At 37.6% G+C, this 21,775-nt stretch overlaps 1 protein-coding gene across 2 annotated transcripts in view; it reads right to left on the bottom strand.

The window, feature by feature from the left end:
• CENPP (centromere protein P) overlaps nt 1–21,775 on the bottom strand; it is a 231,964-nt gene that overhangs the window by 171,104 nt on the left and 39,085 nt on the right. For both annotated transcript variants that reach the window (XM_081238020.1, XM_081238021.1), the window contains exon 5: nt 434–530. In XM_081238020.1, coding sequence (XP_081094146.1) covers nt 434–530 — 97 coding nt within the window. The remainder of the gene's footprint in view (nt 1–433; nt 531–21,775) is intronic.

Raw genomic sequence — 21,775 nt, 5'->3', positions numbered from 1 at the left:
TATCTGTATCAGACCTAAGAAGCGTTACTTTACAAGAATCAGACTTCAATATTTAAACTTGAAAAATACAATAAATAAGAAGCTCAAAATACAGAGTGTGGCTCAGGAAGTAAAGATTACACTGTGACGTTACAAGGCTGCTATGCGTATGTCCTTTATTAGCATTTGGCATTTTACTTCAAGTGTCCTTGACAGATTAATTTTTCAAAATGTGTACTGTAAAATAAATAAGACTATATTCTTTCAATATAAATGGTTAACTGACGTGTACAGAAGCATTCCTCCTTCATTTATTCCAAATAACTGCAAATCTAGAAGCCAATAAAAACATTTCCTATTGTTTGAAAAAACTTTAAGAATGTATCTTAAACCCCCAAATTAACAACAGCTTCACTTTCCATATACGTTTAAATTGCAAGACTTTAGACCCTACCTTGAAACGTTTAAATGTGCGCTTACGATATTCACACCATTCCACAAAGAAGTGTAGGCTTCGGAAAAACATAAACAGATCTCTTCTTTCTTCTGCTCTGTAAAAATAAAAGGCTCTATGATTAATAAATCTCATTTATTATCGTTCATTTAAGCCCTCCATCTGGCTTTATCTTATTATTGTTTTTTATAGATCTGAAACTAAAGCTAAAAAAGTACTTAGTATATTTCTATACACTGAACTCTGCCCTTTTGAGTATGTGCCCCTGTGTGATTTTTCAGGCTGGAATTCCCTGTTCTCCACCTTCAAATGTTTAAATCCTACCCATCTTTCAAGATATCACACAAATGCCACTTTCTCCTTGATATCTCATTTGATGACCTGTGGTATAATAAAGAAAATATCTGGTCTTTGTCACTAGTTCCTAACACAGAGCTTCAAACACTCTTGGAATTCCTGAGTGACAAGAGTGCCTTTTTATGCTAATGAGGTGAATCAACGTGGTCCCTAGGTAGCCTTAGGATGGGGACTGTTCACCAGAAAGACCAACCACATGATTAAAAAGTTGGAACTGTGGGCTCACCAGTTCTCCAGGCAAGAGAAGAGAGCTGGAGGAGTTTAATCACATGGCCAATCATGACGCCTATGTAAGGTAACCCAAATAAAACGTCTGGACAACAAAACTCAGTGGCACTTTCAGGTTGGTGAACATGTGGATGTGCTAGGAGGCTGATGTGCCCAGATTCCATGAAGAGAGGGCACAGAAGCTCTATGTCTATCCTCCTCTCCCAGCCCCCACGGCACCCACCCCACCCCTAGACCTTGGTCTATGAATTGTTTCCATTTGGCTGTTTCTGGGTTGTAACTTTTACTGAAGTCTAGCAGTCTTATGGAGGACTCTGCCCTTAACCTGTGGGTCTCTGCAAAATCTGGGTAGTGTCAGAATTGAACTGAATTACAGGACACCCAGTTGGTGTCACAGAATTATTGTGTCTCACCACCACACCATATGTCCTATTCCAAAATAGCTAGAAATAATTTCATTCCTATGCCTATGAGCTCCCATAGGAATTTAGCTCAATTCTCTTAATACTATACCTATTGTTATATTGACACCTACAAACACTTCTGAGCAACTTATAGGCAAGATGCATGTGTTCATTTAATCATTCATTCAGTAAATGATTGTGGGAGTAGAGTTCCCATTCTAGTCACAGTAGAGGAAGCACATTGAACCTGAATGTTCCCATTAATTACAATTTAGAAACATGGAACTAACACATAAAGCAAATATTGGAAGATTCTGATATGTGGACAGAAGCAGCAAAACAGGTAGAGACATCAGGAATTAAGGGAGGACCAGATAATGAGTTCCTTAGGATTCATTTTTACCTCTTGTACATCCCCATCTGGATGCTAGAGCAGACTGAAATTAAAAAAACAAACAAAAAGGCCCAGGGAAAGACTGCTCCTTCTAGCCAGCAGAAGTCATACAAGATGAGGAGTGAAGACACTGGTTTTAGTGATGATTATTTGGACGTGACACCAAAAGCTAAGGCAACAAAGCAAAAATAAACACGGAACTACATCAAACTAAAAAGTCTCTGCACAGTAAATGAAACCATCAACAAAATGACAAGGTGACTTGGCGAATGGGACAAAATACTTGCAAACCAAATATCTGATGGGGTTAATATGCAAAATATATAAAGAACTCACATAACCCAGTAGCAAAAAATCCAAACAATCAGATAAAACAGGCAGAGGATCTAAATATAAGCATACCGCAGAGATATTGCAGATTCAGTTCCAGACCACCACAATAAAGCAAACATCGCAATAAAGCGAATCGTACAGATTTTTTTTAGTTTCCCGCATATTAAAGTTATGTTACACTATAGCTTCATGTCTAAAAAAGAAAAAAAAAAAAAAGGTACAGGTCTTCCCTGATGGCACAGTGGTTAAGAATCCACCTGCCAATGCAGGGGACCCGGGTTCGAGCCCTGGTCTGGGAAGATCCCACATGCCGTGGAGCAAATAAGCCTGTGCACCACAACTACTGAGCCTGTGCTCTAGAACCCACAAGCCACAATTATGGAGCCCATGTGCCACATCTACTGAAGCCCGTGCACTCTAGAGCCCGTGCTCTGCAACAAGAGAAGCCACCACAATGAGAAGCCCACACACCGCAACAAAGAGTATCCCCCGCTTGCCGCAACTAGAGAAAGCCCGTGTGCCGCAATGAAGGCCTAACACAGCCAAAAATAATAAATAAAAATAAATTAATTAATTAAAAAAAACAAGGTACATATCTTAATTAAAAAATACTTTAGGAGTGGGGGAGAAATAAGTGCAGGGTACAAACTTCCAGTTATAAAATAAATAAACCACAGAGATGTAATATACAGCATAAGGAATATGGTCAATAAAATTGTAACAACTTTGTGTGGGAATGGATGTGGGTACTAGACTTACCATGGTAAACATTTCATAATGTATGAAAATGTTAAAACACTATGTAGTACACCTGAAACTAACATAATATTGTATGTCTACTATATTTCAGCTTAAAATTAAGTTTCTATAAGATATAAATACACTTGCTATATATCTGGACCCAATCAGTCCATATCTGATTGAGGACTCCTGAATATTAAACTGATCTAATGTTCACAATAAAGAGGAAAAAGTTCACAAGAAAAAAAATCACTTTACTGCTAAAAACTGCTATCCATCATCTGAGCATTCAGCAAATCTTTTTGCTGGTGGAGGGTCTCTCCTCGGCATTGATGGATGCTGACTGATGAGGGATGTTTACTAAAAGTTGGCATGGCTGTGGCAACCACCACCCTTATTCTTCAAATAAGACGACAATGAAGCTTGATGCATCAAGTGACTCTTCCTTTCATGAACGATTTCTCTGTAACGTGCAATGCTGTTTGATAGCATTTCACCCACAGAACTTCTTTCAAAACTAGCGTCAATACTCTCAAACCCTGCCACTGCTTTATCAACTAGGTTTATGTCACAGTCTAAATCCTTTTTTGTCATTTCAACAATCTTCACAGCATCTTCACTAGGAGTAGATTCCATCTCAAGAAACCACTTTCTTTTTCTTCATCCATAAGAAGCAACTCCTCATCCATTAAAAGTTTTGTCATGAGATTGTAGCAATTCAGTCACATCTTCAGGCTCCACTTCTAACTCTAGGTCTCTTGCTATTTCCACCACACTTGCAGTTACTTCCTCCACTGAAGTCTTGAACCCCTCAAAATCATCCACGAATCAAGATTGGAATCAACTTCTTCCAAACTCCTGTTAATGTTGATCTTTTCACCTCTTCCAATGAATCATGAATGTGCTTTCTTTTTTGTTTTTTTTCTTTTTTCTTTTGGCTATGTCGGGTCTTAATTGCGGCATGTGGGATCTTTGTTGAGGCATGCAGGATCTTTCATTGCGGCACACAGGATTCCCTCTAGCTGTTGCATGGGGGTTTTCTCTTCTCTAGTTGTGGTGTGCAGGCTCCAGGGCACGTGGGCTCTGTAGTTTGCAGCACGCGGGCTCTCTAGTTGAGGAGCGCACAAGCTCAGTAGTTGTGGCGCGTGGGCTTAGTTGCCCCACGGCATGTGGGAACCTAGTTCCCCAACTAGGGGTCAAACCCACGTCCTCTGCATTGGAAGGTGGATTCTTTACCACTTGACCAGCAGGAAAGTCCCATGAATGTTCTTAATGGCATCCAGAATGGTGAATCCTTTCCAGGTTTTCAACTGACTTTGCCCAGATCCATCAGAAGAATTCACTATCTATGGCAGCTACGGCCTCACAAAATATATTTCTTAAATAATAAGACTTGAAAGTTGAAATGACCCCTTGATCCATGGGCTGCAGAATGGATGTTATGTTAGCAGGCATGAAAACAACATTAATATCATTGTCCATCTCCATCAGAGCTCTTGGGTGGCCAACTGCATTGTCAATGAGCAATAATATTTTGAAAGGAATCTTTTTTCTAAGCAGTAGGCCTCAACAATGGGCTTAAAATATTTAGTAAACCATGCTGTAAATAGACATGCTGTCATCCAGGCTTTCCATTTATAGAGCACAGGCAGAAGAGATTTAGTATAATTCTTAAGGGCCCTACGAATTTTGGAATGGTAAATGAACACTGGGTTCAACTTAAGGTTACCAGTGGCATTAGCCCCTAACAAGAGAGTCAGCCTGTCCTTTGAAGCTTTGAAGCCAGGCATCGACTTTTCCTCTCTAGCTATGAAAGTCCTAGATGGTATCTTCTTCCGATATAAGGCTGTTTTGTCTACAATGAAAATCTGTTGTTTAGTGTAGCCACCTTCATGGATTATCTTAGCTATATCTTCTGGATAACTTGCTGCAGTTTCTACATCAGCCCTTGCTGCTTCACCTTGTATTTTTATATTATGGAGATGGCTTCTTTCCTTAAACCTCATGAACCAAACTCTGCTAGCTTCAAACTTTTCTTCTGTAGCTTCCTCACCTCTCTCATCCTTCAAAGAATTGAAGAGAGTTAGGGCCCTGATGTGGATTAGACTTTGGCTTTAAGGAAATGTTGTGGCTGGTTTGATCTTCTATCCAGACCACTAAAACTTTCTCCATAGGTGCAATAAAGCTGTTTCACTTTCTTATTTGTGTGTTCACTAGAATATTACTCTTGATTTCCTCCAAGATAGATAGATATACACACACAAGAAGATACATATCCCTATCTATCTATCTATCTATCTATCTATCTATCTATCTAATAGAATATTATTCATCCATAAGAAGAAGGAAATCCTGATATTTGTAACAACATGGCTGGACCTCGAGGACATTATGCTCAGTAAAATAAGTCAGAGACAGAAAGATAAATACTGTATGATCTCACTAGTATGTGGAATCTAAAAAGCAAACAAACAAAAAACAAACTCAGTTGCGGAGAACACATTGGTGGTTGCCAGAGGCAGGGGCTTATGAGGTTGGCAAAATGGGTGACGGTGGTCAAAAGGTACAAACTCCTAGTTATAAAATAAGTACGTCATGGGATGTAATATACACCATGGTGACTGTAGTTAATAATACTGTATTGTATATTTGAAAGTGCTAGAAGAGAAAATGTTAAAAGTTCTCATCAGAAAAAAAAAAGTAACTGTGTGGTTATACATGTTAACTAGAGTAATTGTAATGATCATTTCACAATTTATACATACATCTAGTCATTATATTGTACACCTGAAACTAATATAATGTTATATATCAACTATATCTCAATAGAAAAAAAAACAATGTTCAAAATCATGCAACTTAATCTACTGGACACAATATTAATAAAGGTTCTTTTGTGGTTTATTACTTAATAGCAAAAGTTTTCAAAAATTAGGCAATAAAATTTTTGATGCAGTTAAAAAAAGAAAGAAAAAAAAGATGAGAAAAGGGAAACCATGCAGTACAGAACCCTAATGCCAAAGGGGAGCCGTGTCCCTAATCCTCCCAATTAGGCAACTAGTACTGCTGGTAATAAGCAAAAGCATAAGCATATAGATCAAGGGAAGAGAACTGAGAGTCCAGAAATAAAATCATGGATCTACGGTCAACTGATTTTCAACAAGAGTGCCAAAACCATTCAATGGGGGTGAGAATAGTTTCTTCAAAAACTGGTACTGGGACAACCAGATATCCAAATGCTAAAGAATGATGTGACGCCCTTACTTTGCACCATATGCTCTAAACTCTAAATGGATCAACGACCTAAACATAAAAGCTAAAACTATAAATTCTCAGAAGAAAACACAGAGGCAAATATCAACCTTAGAGTTGGCTGTGGTTTCTCAAATGACAATAAAATCATGAACATCAAAATAAAATACAGATAATGTAGACATCATAAAAATTAAAACTTCTGTGCATCAAACGATATTATCAAGAGTGGAAACACAAACTACACAGTGGTATTTGCAAAATATATACTGAAAAGGGTCTAGAACCCAAAATATAGAGAAAACTCTTAAAACAACATAAAAATCGTAAAAATGCTCTAACAAGCTATCATGAACATGGTTTAAAGAAATACAAAAATAGAAAATATCAACAAAGAAATAAAAGATAAAAAGAAGATTCAACTACAAAATACAATTAGAACTGCAAAATACAATAACTTAAATACAAATCTCATCACAGTGGGCTTCCCTGGTGGCGCAGTGGTTAAGAATCCGCCTGCCAATGCAGGGGACACAGGTTCGAGCACTGGTCTGGGAAGATCTCACATGCTGCGGAGCAGCTAAGCCCGTGTGCCACAGCTACTGAGCCTGTGCTCTAGAGCCCACGAGTCACAACTACTGAGCCCACGTGCCACAACTACTGAAGCCTGCACGCTTAGAGCCCGTGCTTTGCAACAAGAGAAACCACCGCAATGAGAAGCCCGTGCGCTGCAACAAAGTGTAGCCCCCCTCACCGCAACTACAGCAAGTCCACGTGCAGCAACGAAGACCCAATGCAGTCAAAAAACAAACAAAAAAAAACCACAACACCTCATCAGAAGTGTTCCATAGCAGAATGGAGATGGCAGGGGAAAGAAATTTAAAGATAGACCAATAGAAATTATTCAATACCAACAGAGAGAAAAAAAATTGTGGGGAAAAAAAGGTAAGATATCTTCAGAGAGTTGTGAAATAATAACAAAAGGTTTAACCTTGGGCTTCCCTGGTGGCGCAGTGGTTGAGAGTCCGCCTGCCCATGCAGGGGACACGGGTTCGTGCCCCGGTCCGGGAAGATCCCACATGCCACGGAGCGGTTGGGCCCGTGAGCCATGGCCACTGAGCCTGTGCTTCCGGAGCCTGTGCTCCGCAACGGGAGAGGCCACAACAGTGAGAGGCCCGCGTCCAGCAAAAAAAAAAACCCCAAAACAAACAAACAAACAAAAAAAGGTTTAACCTTCATGTCATCAGCCTCAGAAGGAGAGGGGAAAGGGCCTGGGACTGAAAAAATATTTGAAGAAAAAAGGACTGAGTACTTCCTAAATTTGACTAAAAAAATATACCTACAGATTCCCAAAGATGTCTAAGCCCAGAGAAATGATGATCACATTTCTAAAAATTAAAGACAAAGAAAGTCCTTGAAAGCAGGCACAGAGAAATGAGGCATTACAAATAAGGGAACAATGGTTTGAATAACTGTCTATTTCTCATCAAAAACCATGGAGGCCAGAAGCAAGTGGCACAACATTTTTTAAGTGTTGAAAGAACAGAACTGTCAAACTAGAATTCTATATCCAGAAAGAAGCTTCCTCAAGAATGAGAGTAAAGACATTCTCACATGAAGAAAATTAAGAAAATTTGCTGCCAGAGCCATCATTCACTTAGTTTCCTTTAACTCTCTGAGCATATTTAAAACAGTTTCTTTGTCTAATAAATCCAAAGTCTGGGCTTCCTCAGGGACAGTTTCTATTGATTGATTACTTTTTTCCCTGTGCATGGGCCTTACTTTCTTATTTTGTTTTTCGTTCTGCCTGTTGTGTAATTTTTGTTGAAAACTGAACATTTTAAACACTATAGTGTGGCAATTCCTGGAATCAGATTCCCCCTCTCCCTAGGGTTTGCTGTTGTGCTTTTTGTTCCTTTTGTTGGTTTAGTGACTTTTCTGAACCAATCTGTAGAGTCTATTTTTTGTTGTGCGTGACTACGTAAGTCTCTGCTCAATTAGCTAATATTTGGACAGAGATTTACTTAAACACCTTGAACCCATGTCTCCAAGTCTTTGCCAAGGGGCTTTCTGTTGGGCATAGCTTCAATACTCAGCAAGGCAAATGACAATACTACCTTAGCTTTCACTTCCTGCTTTTGCACAGCCTCACGGTCAGCCAGTAGTGAGAACTTAGGCCATCTCAGGCCTTTCCTGAGCATGCACACAACCCAGCTTTCTAGATTCCCAGGAATAGGTCAGAGATTTTTGAAGTCCCTACCCATTGCATTCTACAGCTTTTCCTTTTAAGCTTTTTCATTAACCTATTAATTGCCCCAGCTGTTATCCACCGCCTCAGGCACCCATGAAGTTTAAAAATTGCCTCCAGGGTAACCCTGGCAGTCCAGTGGTTAGGACTCAGTGCTTTCACTGCTGGGGCCCAGGTTCGATCCCTGGTCAGGGAACTAAGATCCCACAAGCTTCATAGCATGGACCAAAATAAAAAAGCCTCCAAATATCTTCAACAAATTCTCCCAGAGAAAAGCCTTTCACACTAGATTAGTTCTGAGTCAGGTCAAAGTGAGATCTTCCAGGGAATAAAGAAACAGGTCAAACAATGACAATTTACTGGGAATGTGGCTTTGAAGGAGTTTGAACCTATTCTGCTCCCCCTGGTGGCTGCCAGGCTTGCTGGTTATCACCAGGATTACAGGCTTTTTCTTGTCAAGGCTAACACAGAGCTGGTAAAGGAGAGATAGGTATAGGGCATTTAAAAAACACAAAGCTCACTCTTGTTATCAAGATTCTGCCTTTTTCCCCCCGAATAAATGCTCCCTGATTGCTACAACCCTTTGGTTCATTTCTAGAATTCCAAAAAATTTGATTCTGACAGTTTTGGCCAGTTTTTTTGTTGCTTTTACAGAGGAGAGAATCTTCAAAGGTACTTACTAACTCTGCTAGTTTCACTGACATCTATGCCTTGAATTTTAAAAGAAACCTCAGCCAGGGCTCTGTATTAATAATGTCTTTTATTTTCTGTATTCTGATGCTTTGACATCTGGGGCCTTGTTGACCCTAAAGAAACTGTGCCTCCCAAGGTTAGCCCATTCCTAGAGATAGTAAACAACTTGCTCCTGAATGCTTTTCTAATGTGATACCACCAGTCCAGAACCCATATCTCAACCACCTCCTTTATATTTGTTATTTCCCTATCCACTTGCTCAGGGCTAGGTACCAGAGGCATCTAGTGACAGCCCCTATGACCCACAGCCTCCTGAAATTATTCAAACTAGCCAACCTAAGCCTGCTCACCCTGACTCACCTTTTTCTTACCTCAGAAACCATAGTAAAGGCTCTTGACCAGTTTCCCATTCTCCCTCTGTCTCCTGGCCTACTCTAGTGCTTCTCCCTGTGGCCCCCAGTGGCATGATGTACCCCTCCCTCTTAGGAACCAACTAAGTAACAAACTATCTTTTCAATGGTAATCATCTTCCTGATCTGTTGGCCTTACCATACTCAAATAATTTTTTTAAAACCTATTAAAATAGGTTCCCATGCATTTATTACTAACTTTTAAACATTAGCCATGTAGTATATATATGAGCATAGATGTTTATTTCACATGTAAGCTGTTGGTTCCTGTAGAAAGCAAAAAGACTACCCCAGAACACATACACAGTAGTGGTGAGGTTTATTCTCTCCATACTTGGTTACTCAGCCAAATGATCCTGTAACCATGAGTTAATAAACTCATTGGAACTGCTTCTCAGAGGGACCTCACCAAACTAGTCTTCGTGGAAGCTATAGTGATATTTCTATGAAGGTGACTAATTTGGTGCAGCTCTTAATCACTGAGTAAATGGCCCTCTGAAGCTGCTTTGAAGCTAATCTTGGTGAACTTATCAGAACTTGGGATAGTAAGTAACTTGTGGAAGTGTCAGTAAGGGGATTAATTATGATTCTTGGAAAATGACCTAAATTGCCTCAGACATATGAAAAACGAGCATGTCTGCATAATAATCATTCAGCTTACCTGTACAATGACTAATCTGAGGAGTAGTTTTGTCCTAAATCCCTTCCAGTTATAGCTTTTTATGCTTTTCTGTGCTTTTTTTTCCCTTCAAAAATAACAACAAAAATAGTGAAGAAAGCATCTGGCATACAGAATTCATTCTCAAAGAATCCTTGTAACTCGATCAGTTGAGTATATTGTAAATAGTGGTGGGCATGTATTCTTACTGAAGGAGTTTAGGAATCTATGCCACAAGTAATATCACACAATAGGGAATCTGTAAGATGAAGTAATTCCGTGTAGAGTGGGTGGCCCAGAGAAACAGTGCTTTGTAGATCCAGTTTCGCTGAGAAGCATTCCCCAAATATTGGCAATCACTCCATGTTGTAAAGGGGAGACCTAGCTCATGGATATTCTTCTAATAGCTCTATTATTCCAATTCCAATAAGTTCCATTATTTCTCAGAAATATTTTTATTTTTTGATTTGTTATTCTTCTATAAACTTTTGGAATGGGGCAGAAGCTTGCAAATACTTTTATCCAGTTCCTTCATTTTGCAGATAGAGCTCCACAGAGTTTAAATATCTTTCCTAATTCAGTGGTTAGTCATTAGTTTAAAGGAAAAAACCCAACGAAATGTGTTATATGAAGGTACGCTGTCCTTGTTATCATATATTTGTGATTTACACTAAGGATAAGATATACATACTAAGTGATTATAATACAAGGCAAAATAGGATTCATTTTTAGAGAGTACCTAGAGTTGGTAACCAGCTGGGTACAATTAGGCAAGTTTAGCTCCCTGACTTACTCATAGTCACCCTCTCAGTGAGGCCTTCTCTGACCATACTATTTAAGAATGGATACCTCTCCCTCATCCTGTACATTCTCTATTTCCCATCCCACTTTATTTTCCCCCATACCATTTATCTCTATCTAATATATTATTCATTTTATATATCAGTTTATTTATTGCCTTTTCCTCTTCCTAGAAAATAAGTTTATGAGGACAGAGATGTTTTGTTTTGTTCACTGTTACATACTAAGCACATACAATGTTTGCCACGTAATAGGTATGCACTTACATTCCCATAGCATTTATCCCATCATCATTTACCACACGTTATTGGTTTTGATCATTTACTAGTTTGTCAGCTTCATGAAGTCAGAAACTATGTATCTTTTGTTCAATTATATTCTTAGAGACTAATACAGTATAAAGTACATAATATGCTTTCAACACGCATGTATTTATTTATTTTTAAATTTTCATCCTGGGGGAGGGAGAGGTATATTTTAAGCTTGGAAAGTCTTTTTATCCCTGAATATAAGGAAGTGCTCAAAAATATGAAAAGAAGAGTAAAGAATTATAAACCTTTAAAAAAAAGAATGAATGATACCATATCTATAGTAAATAGATATGTACACATATACACACATATTGATACACAGGGGCGAAGGGAGATATATTTCTCAAGCACAAGGACTAATGCTTATTGAGAAATGTAAAGGGAAGTGCTGTAGTTGAAAAATCATCATTTTGCAACCACCACAGTAAAAAGTAGATCAGATATGAATCACCAGGGGTGCTAAATATAGGCAGAAATTTTAATGAAGAGTAGTATCTGCATGATCATAAAGTATCTCCCCATAGACTGTTTATTAGTTGTAAGGGAGGAAAAAAAAACAGTGATGATACAGTGGAGAATCAGGCAACAGTTTGACTGATGATCAAAATTAACATCACCTGTAAGGGACAGCTGTCTGAGAAGGACAAAACATCACCTATACAGTATTTTGCCAGAGAATACATAACAGTAATTGATGATGGGAAAAAAAATCAAAGACTAAATTAAAAACATTCTATTTGAGTGGCAGGGAGGGGGAGGGGGAAGAACTGTATTTTTTAAAGATGGCAAAGTCATAAAAGGCTCTAGAATTGCTCTAGATTTAAGAAATCTACAAGACATGACAACTAAATGCAATACTTGACTCTATCCTGGATCACATACTGCAGAAGAAAAGGAAATACAATAAAGGACATTATTAGATCAAATAACCAAATTGGAATATGGATGGCAAAGTAGATAAAAGTATTATATCAATGTCAATTTATGGAGTCAGTCACAGTACTATAAGAGAATACCTCTACTCAGATTGCACACCAAAGCATCTAGGAGAGCACAGCCATGATATATGCATCAGGAAGAAAAACAGAAATGGTAAAAATCTGGGTAAATATAATAATCTATCACTCTTAAATTCTTTAAATTATATATCATGGTTGAGGGTAAAAAACCATAACTGTCTGATGAGGTTTTCAGTGCATACATATGAATGTAATTCATATAAAAACTATAACATGAAGCAGGGAGAGAAAGGGATCTATACTGTTATAAGGATTCCCAGACTGTAATTGCAGTGGTAAAGTATTAAATCTAAGTAGACTGTTAAAAGTTAGCTTATGCAGTTGAAATCCCTCCAGCAGCCAATAATAATAATAATATAATAATAATAACACTTTTTAATGTCTGACAGAAGAAATTACTCTCCAAAGAATATAGGTCCATAAAGAGCAGTAGTTACTTCATTAGTGCTTACAAGGCCAAAATGACAAGATGTTTTAATCTCCATTAAACAAGGGAGCAAAAAATAAGCTCTTAACCACGTGATGAGGGAGTGAGCCAAAAAATAAATCTTAAAACTACAATGGCCAAAGTTTAAACACACACGCACACTACAGACACCCAGAGAAAGAAAGAGAAAGAAAAAGACTGTTCTCTTACATAACTTTTTAAAAAGAACTGTATTTAAAAGTGGATTAAGTCACAATTCCTTCACCCCCATTCATATCTCCATAGTCTTCCATTATAGAAAGTGTGTGTGTATGTGTTTGTGAGAGAGAGAGTGTGTGTGTTTGTGTGTGTGTATCGGCTCTTAGAGCTGTAAGAGTGATTGCAATTTATCTATTTTCCTAAGCATAGTTCAAACTTCACTGAATGTAAAACAGATGTTATGGATTTCTTTCACAAAATGTTGGCAGTGGCACATTTCAAATGCAACTAGAGGAATCAAAAAAGTAAAGTAACTCCAAATGTCTCTTTCTCAAGGATAAAGCAAAGCACAGAAATTTGGAATAACACTTTTAAACTTTTCTTTAAAAATTAAATTCATAGGAATATTAGGTCTAAAATCAAATGATTATCAGAACTTAATTCACTAAAATATTATCAGTTACTCTCACACACTGCCGGTGGGGATGCAAAATGGTACTGTCACTCTGGTAAACAGTTTGGCAGTTTATTATAAACTTAAATATATTCTTATCATATGACCCAGCAACCCCACTTCCAGTTATTACCCTAGAGAAAAGAAAATTTACATTCACATAAAAAACTCTATTGAGTAGCACTATTCATAATCACCAAAACTGGAAATAACCTGAATGTCCTCCATTAGGTGAATGGATAAACAAACTATTATACATAAAAGGGAATACTACTTAGAAATGAAAAGATAGATGAATCTCAAAGGCATTATGCTAAGTAAAGAAGCCAGTCTCAAAAGGTTACACACTGTGAGATTTCATTTATTTGACATTTCGTAAAGGAAAAATTCTAGTAAGGAATACTAGAGCAAGTATTGCCATGGCTTAAGAGTGGGGAGAGGGTATAAGGGCTTTTTTGCGTTGATGGAACTGTTTAATGCCCTGATTGTAGTCGTGAGTACACAGAAATGATCTAATCAGAATAACACAGAAGGAAAAAACTGAATTAAATGAACGGAGCCGCAGGGACATGTAGGACAATACCAAACGATTTTACATTCATGTCATCAGAGACCCAGAAGCAAAGAAGAAAAAGTGTTGAGTAAAAAATATATTTGGAGAAATAATGGCTGAAAACTTGTCAAATTAGGTAAAAAGACATAAACTTCCAAATTCAAGAAGCTCAGAAAACCCCAGGGAGAATAAACTCAGAGAAATCCATGCTTAAACACATCATAATGGAACTATTGAAAATTAAAGAAAAAGAAAACTTCCTGAATCAGTTAGAGGAAAACAGACACATATCATATAGAAGAACAAGGATTCCAAGACAGTGGATTTCTCAACAGAAACATTGGAGGCCAGAAGGAAGTAAAACAACAATTTTAAAGAACTGAAAGAAAAGAACTGTCACCCAGAATTCAATATCCAGTGAAAATACCCAAACACACGGAGGCTAAACAATATGTTACCAAATAACCAAGAGATCACTGAAGAAATCAAAGAGGAAGTCAAAAAATACCTAGAGACAAATTACAACGAAAACAAGACGATACAAAACCTATGGGATGCAGCAAAAGCAGTTCTAAGAGGGAAGTTTATAGCAATACAAGCCTACCTTACGAAACAAGAAAAATCTCAAATAAACACCTAAAGGAACTAGAGAAAGAAGAACAAACAAAACCCAAACTTAGTAGAAGGAAAGAAATCATAAAGATCAGAGCATAAATAAATAAAATAGAAACAAAGAAACAATAGCAAAGATCAATAAAATAAAAGCTGGTTCTTTGAGAAGATAAGCAAAATTGATAAACCTTTAGCCAGACACATCAAAAAGAGGGAGAGGACTCAAATCAATAAAATTAGAAATGAAAAAGGAGAAGTTATAACAGACACGGCAGAAATACAAAGCATCCTATGAGACTGCTACAAGCAACTCTATGCCAATAAAATGGACAACCTGGAAGAAATGGACAAATTCTTAGAAAGCTATAACCTTCCAACACTGAACCAGGAAGAAATAGAAAATATGAACAGACCAATCACAAGTAATGAAATTGAAACTGTGATTAAAAATCTTCCAACAAACAGAAGTCCAGGACCAGATGGCCTCACAGGTGAATTGTATCAAATATTTAGACAAGAGCTAACACCCATTCTTCTCAAACTCTTCCAAAAAATTGCAGAGGAAGGAACACTGCCAAACTCATTCTATGAGGCCACCATCACCTTGATACCAAAACCAGACAAAGATACTACAAAAAAAGAAAATTACAGACCAGTATCACTGATGAATATAGATGCAAAAATCCTCAACAAAATACTAGCAAACAGAATCCAACAACACATTAAAAGGATCATACACCATGATTAAGTGGGATTTATTCCAGGGATGCAAGGATTCTTCAATATATGCAAATCAATCAATGTGATACACCATATTAACAAACTGAAGAATAAAAACCATATGATCATCTCAATAGATGCAGAAAAAGCATCTGACAAAATACAACACCCATTTATGGTAAAAACTCTCCAGAAAGTGGGCATAGAGGGAACCTACCTCAACAAAATAAAGGTCATATACAACAAACCCACAGCAAACATCATTCTCAATGGTGAAAACCTGAAAGCATTTCCTCTAAAGCCACAGCAATCAGAGAAGAAAAAGAAATAAAAGGAATCCAAATTGGAAAAGAAGAAGTAAAACTGTCACTGTTTGCAGATGACATGATACTATACATAGAGAATCCTAAAAATGCCGTCAGAAAACTACTAGAGCTAATCAATGAATTTGGTAAAGTTGCAGGATACAAAATTAATGCACAGAAATCTCTTGCATTCCTATACACTAATAATGAAAAATCTGAAAGAGAAATTAAGGAAACACTCCCATTTACCAATGCAATAAAAATAAAATACCTAGGAATAAGCCTACTTAGGGAGACAAAAGACCTGTATGCAGAAAACTATAAGACACTGATGAAAGAAATTAAAGACGATACAAATGGAGAGATATACCATTCTTGGACTGGAAGAATCAATATTGTGAAAATGACTGTACTACCCAAAGCAATCTACAGATTCAATGCAATCCCTATCAAATTACCAATGGCATTTTTTACAAAACTAGAACAAAAAATCTTAAAATTTGTATGGAGACACCAAAGACCCCAAATAGCCAAAGAAGTCTTGAGGGAAAAAAACGGAGCTGGAGGAATCAGACTCCCTGACTTCAGACTATACTTCAAAGATACAGTAATCAAGACAATATGTTACTGGCATAAAAACAGACATATAGATCAATGGAACAGAACAGGATAGAAACCCAGAGATAAACCCACGCACCTATGGTCAACTAATCTATGACAAAGGAGGCAAGGATATACAATGGAGAAAAGACAGTCTCTTCAATAAGTGGTGCTGGGAAAACTGGACAGCTACATGTAAAATAATGAAATTAGAACACTCCCTAACACCATACACAAAAGTAAACTCAAAATGGATTAGAGACCTAAATGTAAGACTGGACACTATAAAACTCTTAGAGGAAAACATAGGGAGAACACTGTTTGACATAAATCACAGCAAGATCTTTTTCGATTCACCTCCTAGAGTAATGGAAATAAAAACAAAAATAAACAAATGGGACCTAATGAAACTTTTGCAAAGCACAGGAAACTACAAACAAGGTGAACAGACAACCCTCAGAATGGGAGAAAATATTTGCAAACCAATCAACGGACAAAGGATTAATCTCCAAAATATATAAGCAGCTCATGCAGCTCACTATTAAAAAAGCAAACAACCCAATCCAAAAATGGGCAGCAGACCTAAATAGACATTTCTGCAAAGAAGACATACAGATGGCCAAGAAGCACATGGGAAGCTGCTCAACATCACTAATTATTAGAGAAATGCAAATCAAAACTAAAATGAGGTGTCACCTCACACCATTTAGAATGGGCATCATCAGAAAATCTACAAACAATAAATGCTGGAGAGGGTGTGGAGAAAAGAGAACTCTCTTGCAGTGTTGGTGGGAATGTAAGCTGATACAGCCACTATGGAGAAGAGTATGGAGGTTCCTCAAAAAACTAAAAATAGAATTACCATATGATCCAGCAATCCCACTACTGAGCATATACCCAGTTATCCATAATTCAAAAAGACACATGTACCCCAATGTTCATTGCAGCACTATTTACAATAGCCAGGTCATGGAAGCAACTCAAATGCCCATCGACAGATGAATGGATAAAGAAGATGTGGTACATATATACAATGGAATAGTACTCAGCCATAAAAAGGAACAAAATTGGGTCATTTGTTGAGATGTGGATGGATCTAGAGACTGTCATACAGAGAAAAGTAAGTCAGAAAGAGAAAAACAAATACCGTATATTAATGCATACATGTGGAACCTAGAAAAATGTTACAGATGAACCGGTTTGTTGGGCAGAAATTGAGACACAGATGTAGAGAACAAAGTATGAACACCAAGCGGGGAAAGCGGCGGGGTGGTGGGGGTGGGGGTGTGATGAATTGGGAGATTGGGATTGACATCTATACACTCATGTGTATAAAACTGATGACTAATAAGAAACTGTTGTATAAAAAAAATAAAATAAAATTCAAAAATTAAAAAAAAAGAAAGAGAAATACCATTTGATATCACTTATATGTGGAATCTAAAAAATGGCACAAATGAACCTATCTACAAAACAGAAACAGAGTCATAGACATAGAGAACAGACTTGTGGTTGCCGAGGGGGAGGGGGAGGGGGAGAGGGAAAGGGATGGACTGGGAGTTTGGGGTTGGTAGATGTAAACTATTATATTTAGAATGGATAAGCAAGGTCTTAATGGACAGGACAAGGAACTATATTCAATATCTTGTGATAAATCATAATGGAAAAGAATATAAGATAAATCTTGTGATAAACCATAATGGAAAAGAATATAAGAAAATAATGTCTATATGTGTATAACTGAGTCACTTTGCTGTACAGCACAGATAGGCACAACATTGTAAATCAACTATACTTCAGTAAAAAGAAAAAAGACAATGGATAGGGGTTTAAGAGCAGATTATGGGAGACTGGGATTGACATATACACACTACTATATATAAAATAGATAACCAATTAGGACCTACTGTATAGCACAGGGAACCCTACTCAATATTCCGTAATGGCCTGTATGGGAAAAGAATCTAAAAAAAGAGATGATATATGTATATGTATAACTGATTAACTTTGCTGTACACCTGAAACTAACACAACATTGTAAATCAACTATACTCCAATAAAAATTTAAAAAAAATTTTTTTAAAAGAGCAGATTAGTCAGAAAATGAAGAAATAATTACTGAACTGAAATACAGATCTGAAGAACAATCAGGAATAAGCACAAAGATATGAAGAGATATAAAATATAAAGAAAGGGTAAGATGGATGCAGAAGATGAAAAAATAATATGTCCCAAATTCCAGAATGAGAATCAGAGAAAACCAAGAAAGAGTCCACTTCTACTTAAGATGTAAAAAACTGCAGAGAAGGCCACTCTCAACCTAACATCCTGGAAAATCTGAATAATCTATAAAATCATAAACTTTCTTGAGCCCATCAAAGACCTGAGGTTACAAGGCAAACAAATAAATTAAAAATTTTCTCCCTCTAAGGAGAAACAGGACACATAAACTATTCACCCTTGGTTAAACATAGGGGAGGGAAGCAGCCACCATACAAGTGGATAACAAGAAATCAGCTAAAATTTCAGCAAATTCTTACAGGACAAATGTGGGGTGGATGTCATTTTGGAACAGATGGGAACCCCAGACCCAAAGGGACTCCACCAGAAAGATCATGGCAGGAGCCTAGAGAGAGCTCCCCTCAGTGGCACAGGCACAAAGAGGTGATCAGCTGCTGCTGGGGTACAAAATGAAGCCAGAACTTCTCTCTGGTAGGAAGCAAAAACCCTAAGCTGCTAAAGAAGCAGCAGCAAAGCAGTGCAAGAAAAAAAAAACCCTTGCCTCCAAGGGAGGAGTAAAAGTCAAACCCATTTGATTCTGGGAGAGGGGCAGAAAACACTCCTGCTACCAAGAGAAAGATCCATTGCTTTGTAAAAAGGGGCAGAAGCTTAAGTCCCTCTGTTGCATGGGAGGGGTACGAAACCCTTTGGGTGCATGAGCCTACACCAAAAGCAAGCATAGCCCTGGGGTGTGGGGGGAGGGGCAAGGAACTCTCTCCCCGTAAGACCAACACCAGACCCAGGCTGAGTTTGGCTGCACTGGGGAGGAGCAGCATGAAAACTGGTGTTCTCAACCCCTGAGGTGCAGGTCTACAGGACCTGACCAATACTAAGGATGGACCACAGAACATAGATTTCCCTTTGCTCCCACCATGAGCCTAGCACCAAGAAACAAGCATCACCACCTACTGCTGAGGGAGTGTCAAGTGCAGGGAGAAACATTCCCCACTGAGATGCAGATATACAGGGACTACTAAAAGTTGAGAGTGAAGCTGGAACACTGATGAAAACCCCCCAGCTCCCCAAACCCTATTCTAAGCATAAGGAAGAACTGAATTTGAAGTTGAGTTTGAATTCACTGCTGGAAGAATTTGAAGCCTTTGGTGCCTAAAAATAATGAAAGAAACAAAAATCCCAAACCCAGCTCAACTGCTGACTACCCTGAATTAAACCCCATACTAAGAGCCTGATAAAAGAAATGTACCCATTTCTGGGCATAAATACTATTTGTTTCAGACTATACTGTTTTCCACAGACAATGTTCATCAGTCAATAAAAAATTATGGAACACAAAAATTCAAGAAAAAACAAACTATTGTAGACTAATCACCAGAACTGAACTCAATGATGACTCAAATGTTGGTAATATCAGATATGGGCTTTAAAATAACTATGATTGGGCTTCCCTGGTGGCGCAGTGGTTAAGAATCTGCCTGCCAATGCAGGGGACGCGGGTTCGAGCCCTGCTCCGGGAAGATCCCACATGCCGTGGAGCAACAACACCCGTGTGCCACAACTACTGAGCCTGCGCTCTAGAGCCCGGGAGCCACAACTACTGAAGCCCGCATGCCTAGAGCCCGTGCTCCGCCAACAGGAGAAGCCACCGCAATGAGAAGCCCGCGCACCGCAATGAAGAGTAACCCCCGCTCGCTGCAACTAAAGAAAGCCCGTGCGGAGCAACGAAGACCCAACGCAGCCAAAAATAAATAAATAAATAAACAAACAAATAAATAAATTTAAAATGAAATAAAATAAAATAACTATGGTTAAAAATCAGAGACAGAAATAAGAATGGTGGGGCTGGGCAGAGAAGGAAATGGGGAGCTATTGTTTAATGGGTATGGATTTTCAGTTCTATAAGATGAAAAGAGTCATAGAGATGGATGGTAGTGTTGGTTGTACAACATTATGAATGTATTTAATACCAATGAACTGTACCTTTAAAAATGGTTAAAAAGGTAACATATCATATATATTAATATATAATATATAATGTTATAATGTTACAAACACAAGTGCTTGCAAAACTGGTAAAATCTGCAAAAGCTCTCTGCATTTTACTAATATCAATTTTCTGGTTTTGAGAGTATACTATAATTATGCAAAATGTTATCACTCTCAGAGGCTGGATGAAGTGTATATGGAAATCTTGTATATTGTTTTTATTGCAACTTCTTGTGAGTCTCTAATTATTTCCAAATTGGAAGTTTAAAATGTGTAAGAATAGATGAAATAAGATTGGAAAAATACTGATAACTGTTGAAGGTGCCTAATGGGTAGCTACATGTTAATTATACTATTATTTTTACATACCCATGTATCCCCCCACTTTTCAAAAGTTTGATTCACACCACTTCACTTTTACCAAAGACCTACATTATTACCTCTTTTTGCTAATCGAAAGAAATCTGATGGAAGAATTTTCACTTTTACGAAAAAAGGCAAAAAGTGAAAATAACATTCAAGGTTTGTTTTGGAGCGAGTCATCATAAAGGCAACATGCACCCTGAGCAGTGAAAGTGGCACCACCAAGCTCCTTCCCCAGAAACTACACTCAGCATCTCAGCATCAAGCCACCATAGCTCTGAAATGTGTCTGTGAGCATTTGTGCCGTATCTTGATTTATTTTGTACATCTGTTAGCAAAATGTGTCCTGAGGTAACTGCTTCTTCACTTTACACCATTTTGGCTTATAAAAGGTTTCATAGGAATGTTCTATTTTCAGATGTGGGGGAAGCTATATTTAAAATTTTCCATAATAAAACATTAAAGAAAAAAATAACTATGATTAATAAGTTAAAGGATCTAGTGAAAAAAGGTAGATAACATTCATGAAGAAATGGGGAATTTCAGCAGAGAGAGAAAAATTAAGAATCAAATGAAAACACTAGAAATAAAAAAACATTACATTAGAGATGAAGAATTTCTTCAATGGGCTCATTGGCAGAATGGACTTCAGCTGAGCAAAGAATCTGTGAACTTTAAGAAAGGCTAATAGAAATTATCCAAAATGAAATGCAAAGAAAAAAAGAGTGAACAAAATAGAACAGAGCATCCAAACACTGAGACAATATATCAAATGTTCTAACATATGGCTAATCAGAGTTAGAGAAGAAGAAAGAGAACAGGACAGAAAAAGTATCTGAAAAGATGTGGTTGGGAATTTTCACATAAACACACCTTAGAAATAGCACAAACTGTCAAAAAACAATATTAATAGAAACATTTGAAAGCAGCCAAAAAAATGCATGCATACACAAAAACAATATAGCAGACTTGTTTTCACAACCCATGTACTCCAGTAAACACTGAAAGGATTGCTTTAAAGAAAGCAAACTGTGAAA

The sequence above is a fragment of the Mesoplodon bidens genome (assembly GCF_964165515.1).
Source record: "Mesoplodon bidens genome assembly, chromosome: 6".
NCBI lineage: Eukaryota > Metazoa > Chordata > Mammalia > Artiodactyla > Ziphiidae > Mesoplodon > Mesoplodon bidens.
Note: the sequence above shows the minus strand (reverse complement) of the source record. Positions and strands in the feature narration are given on the sequence as shown.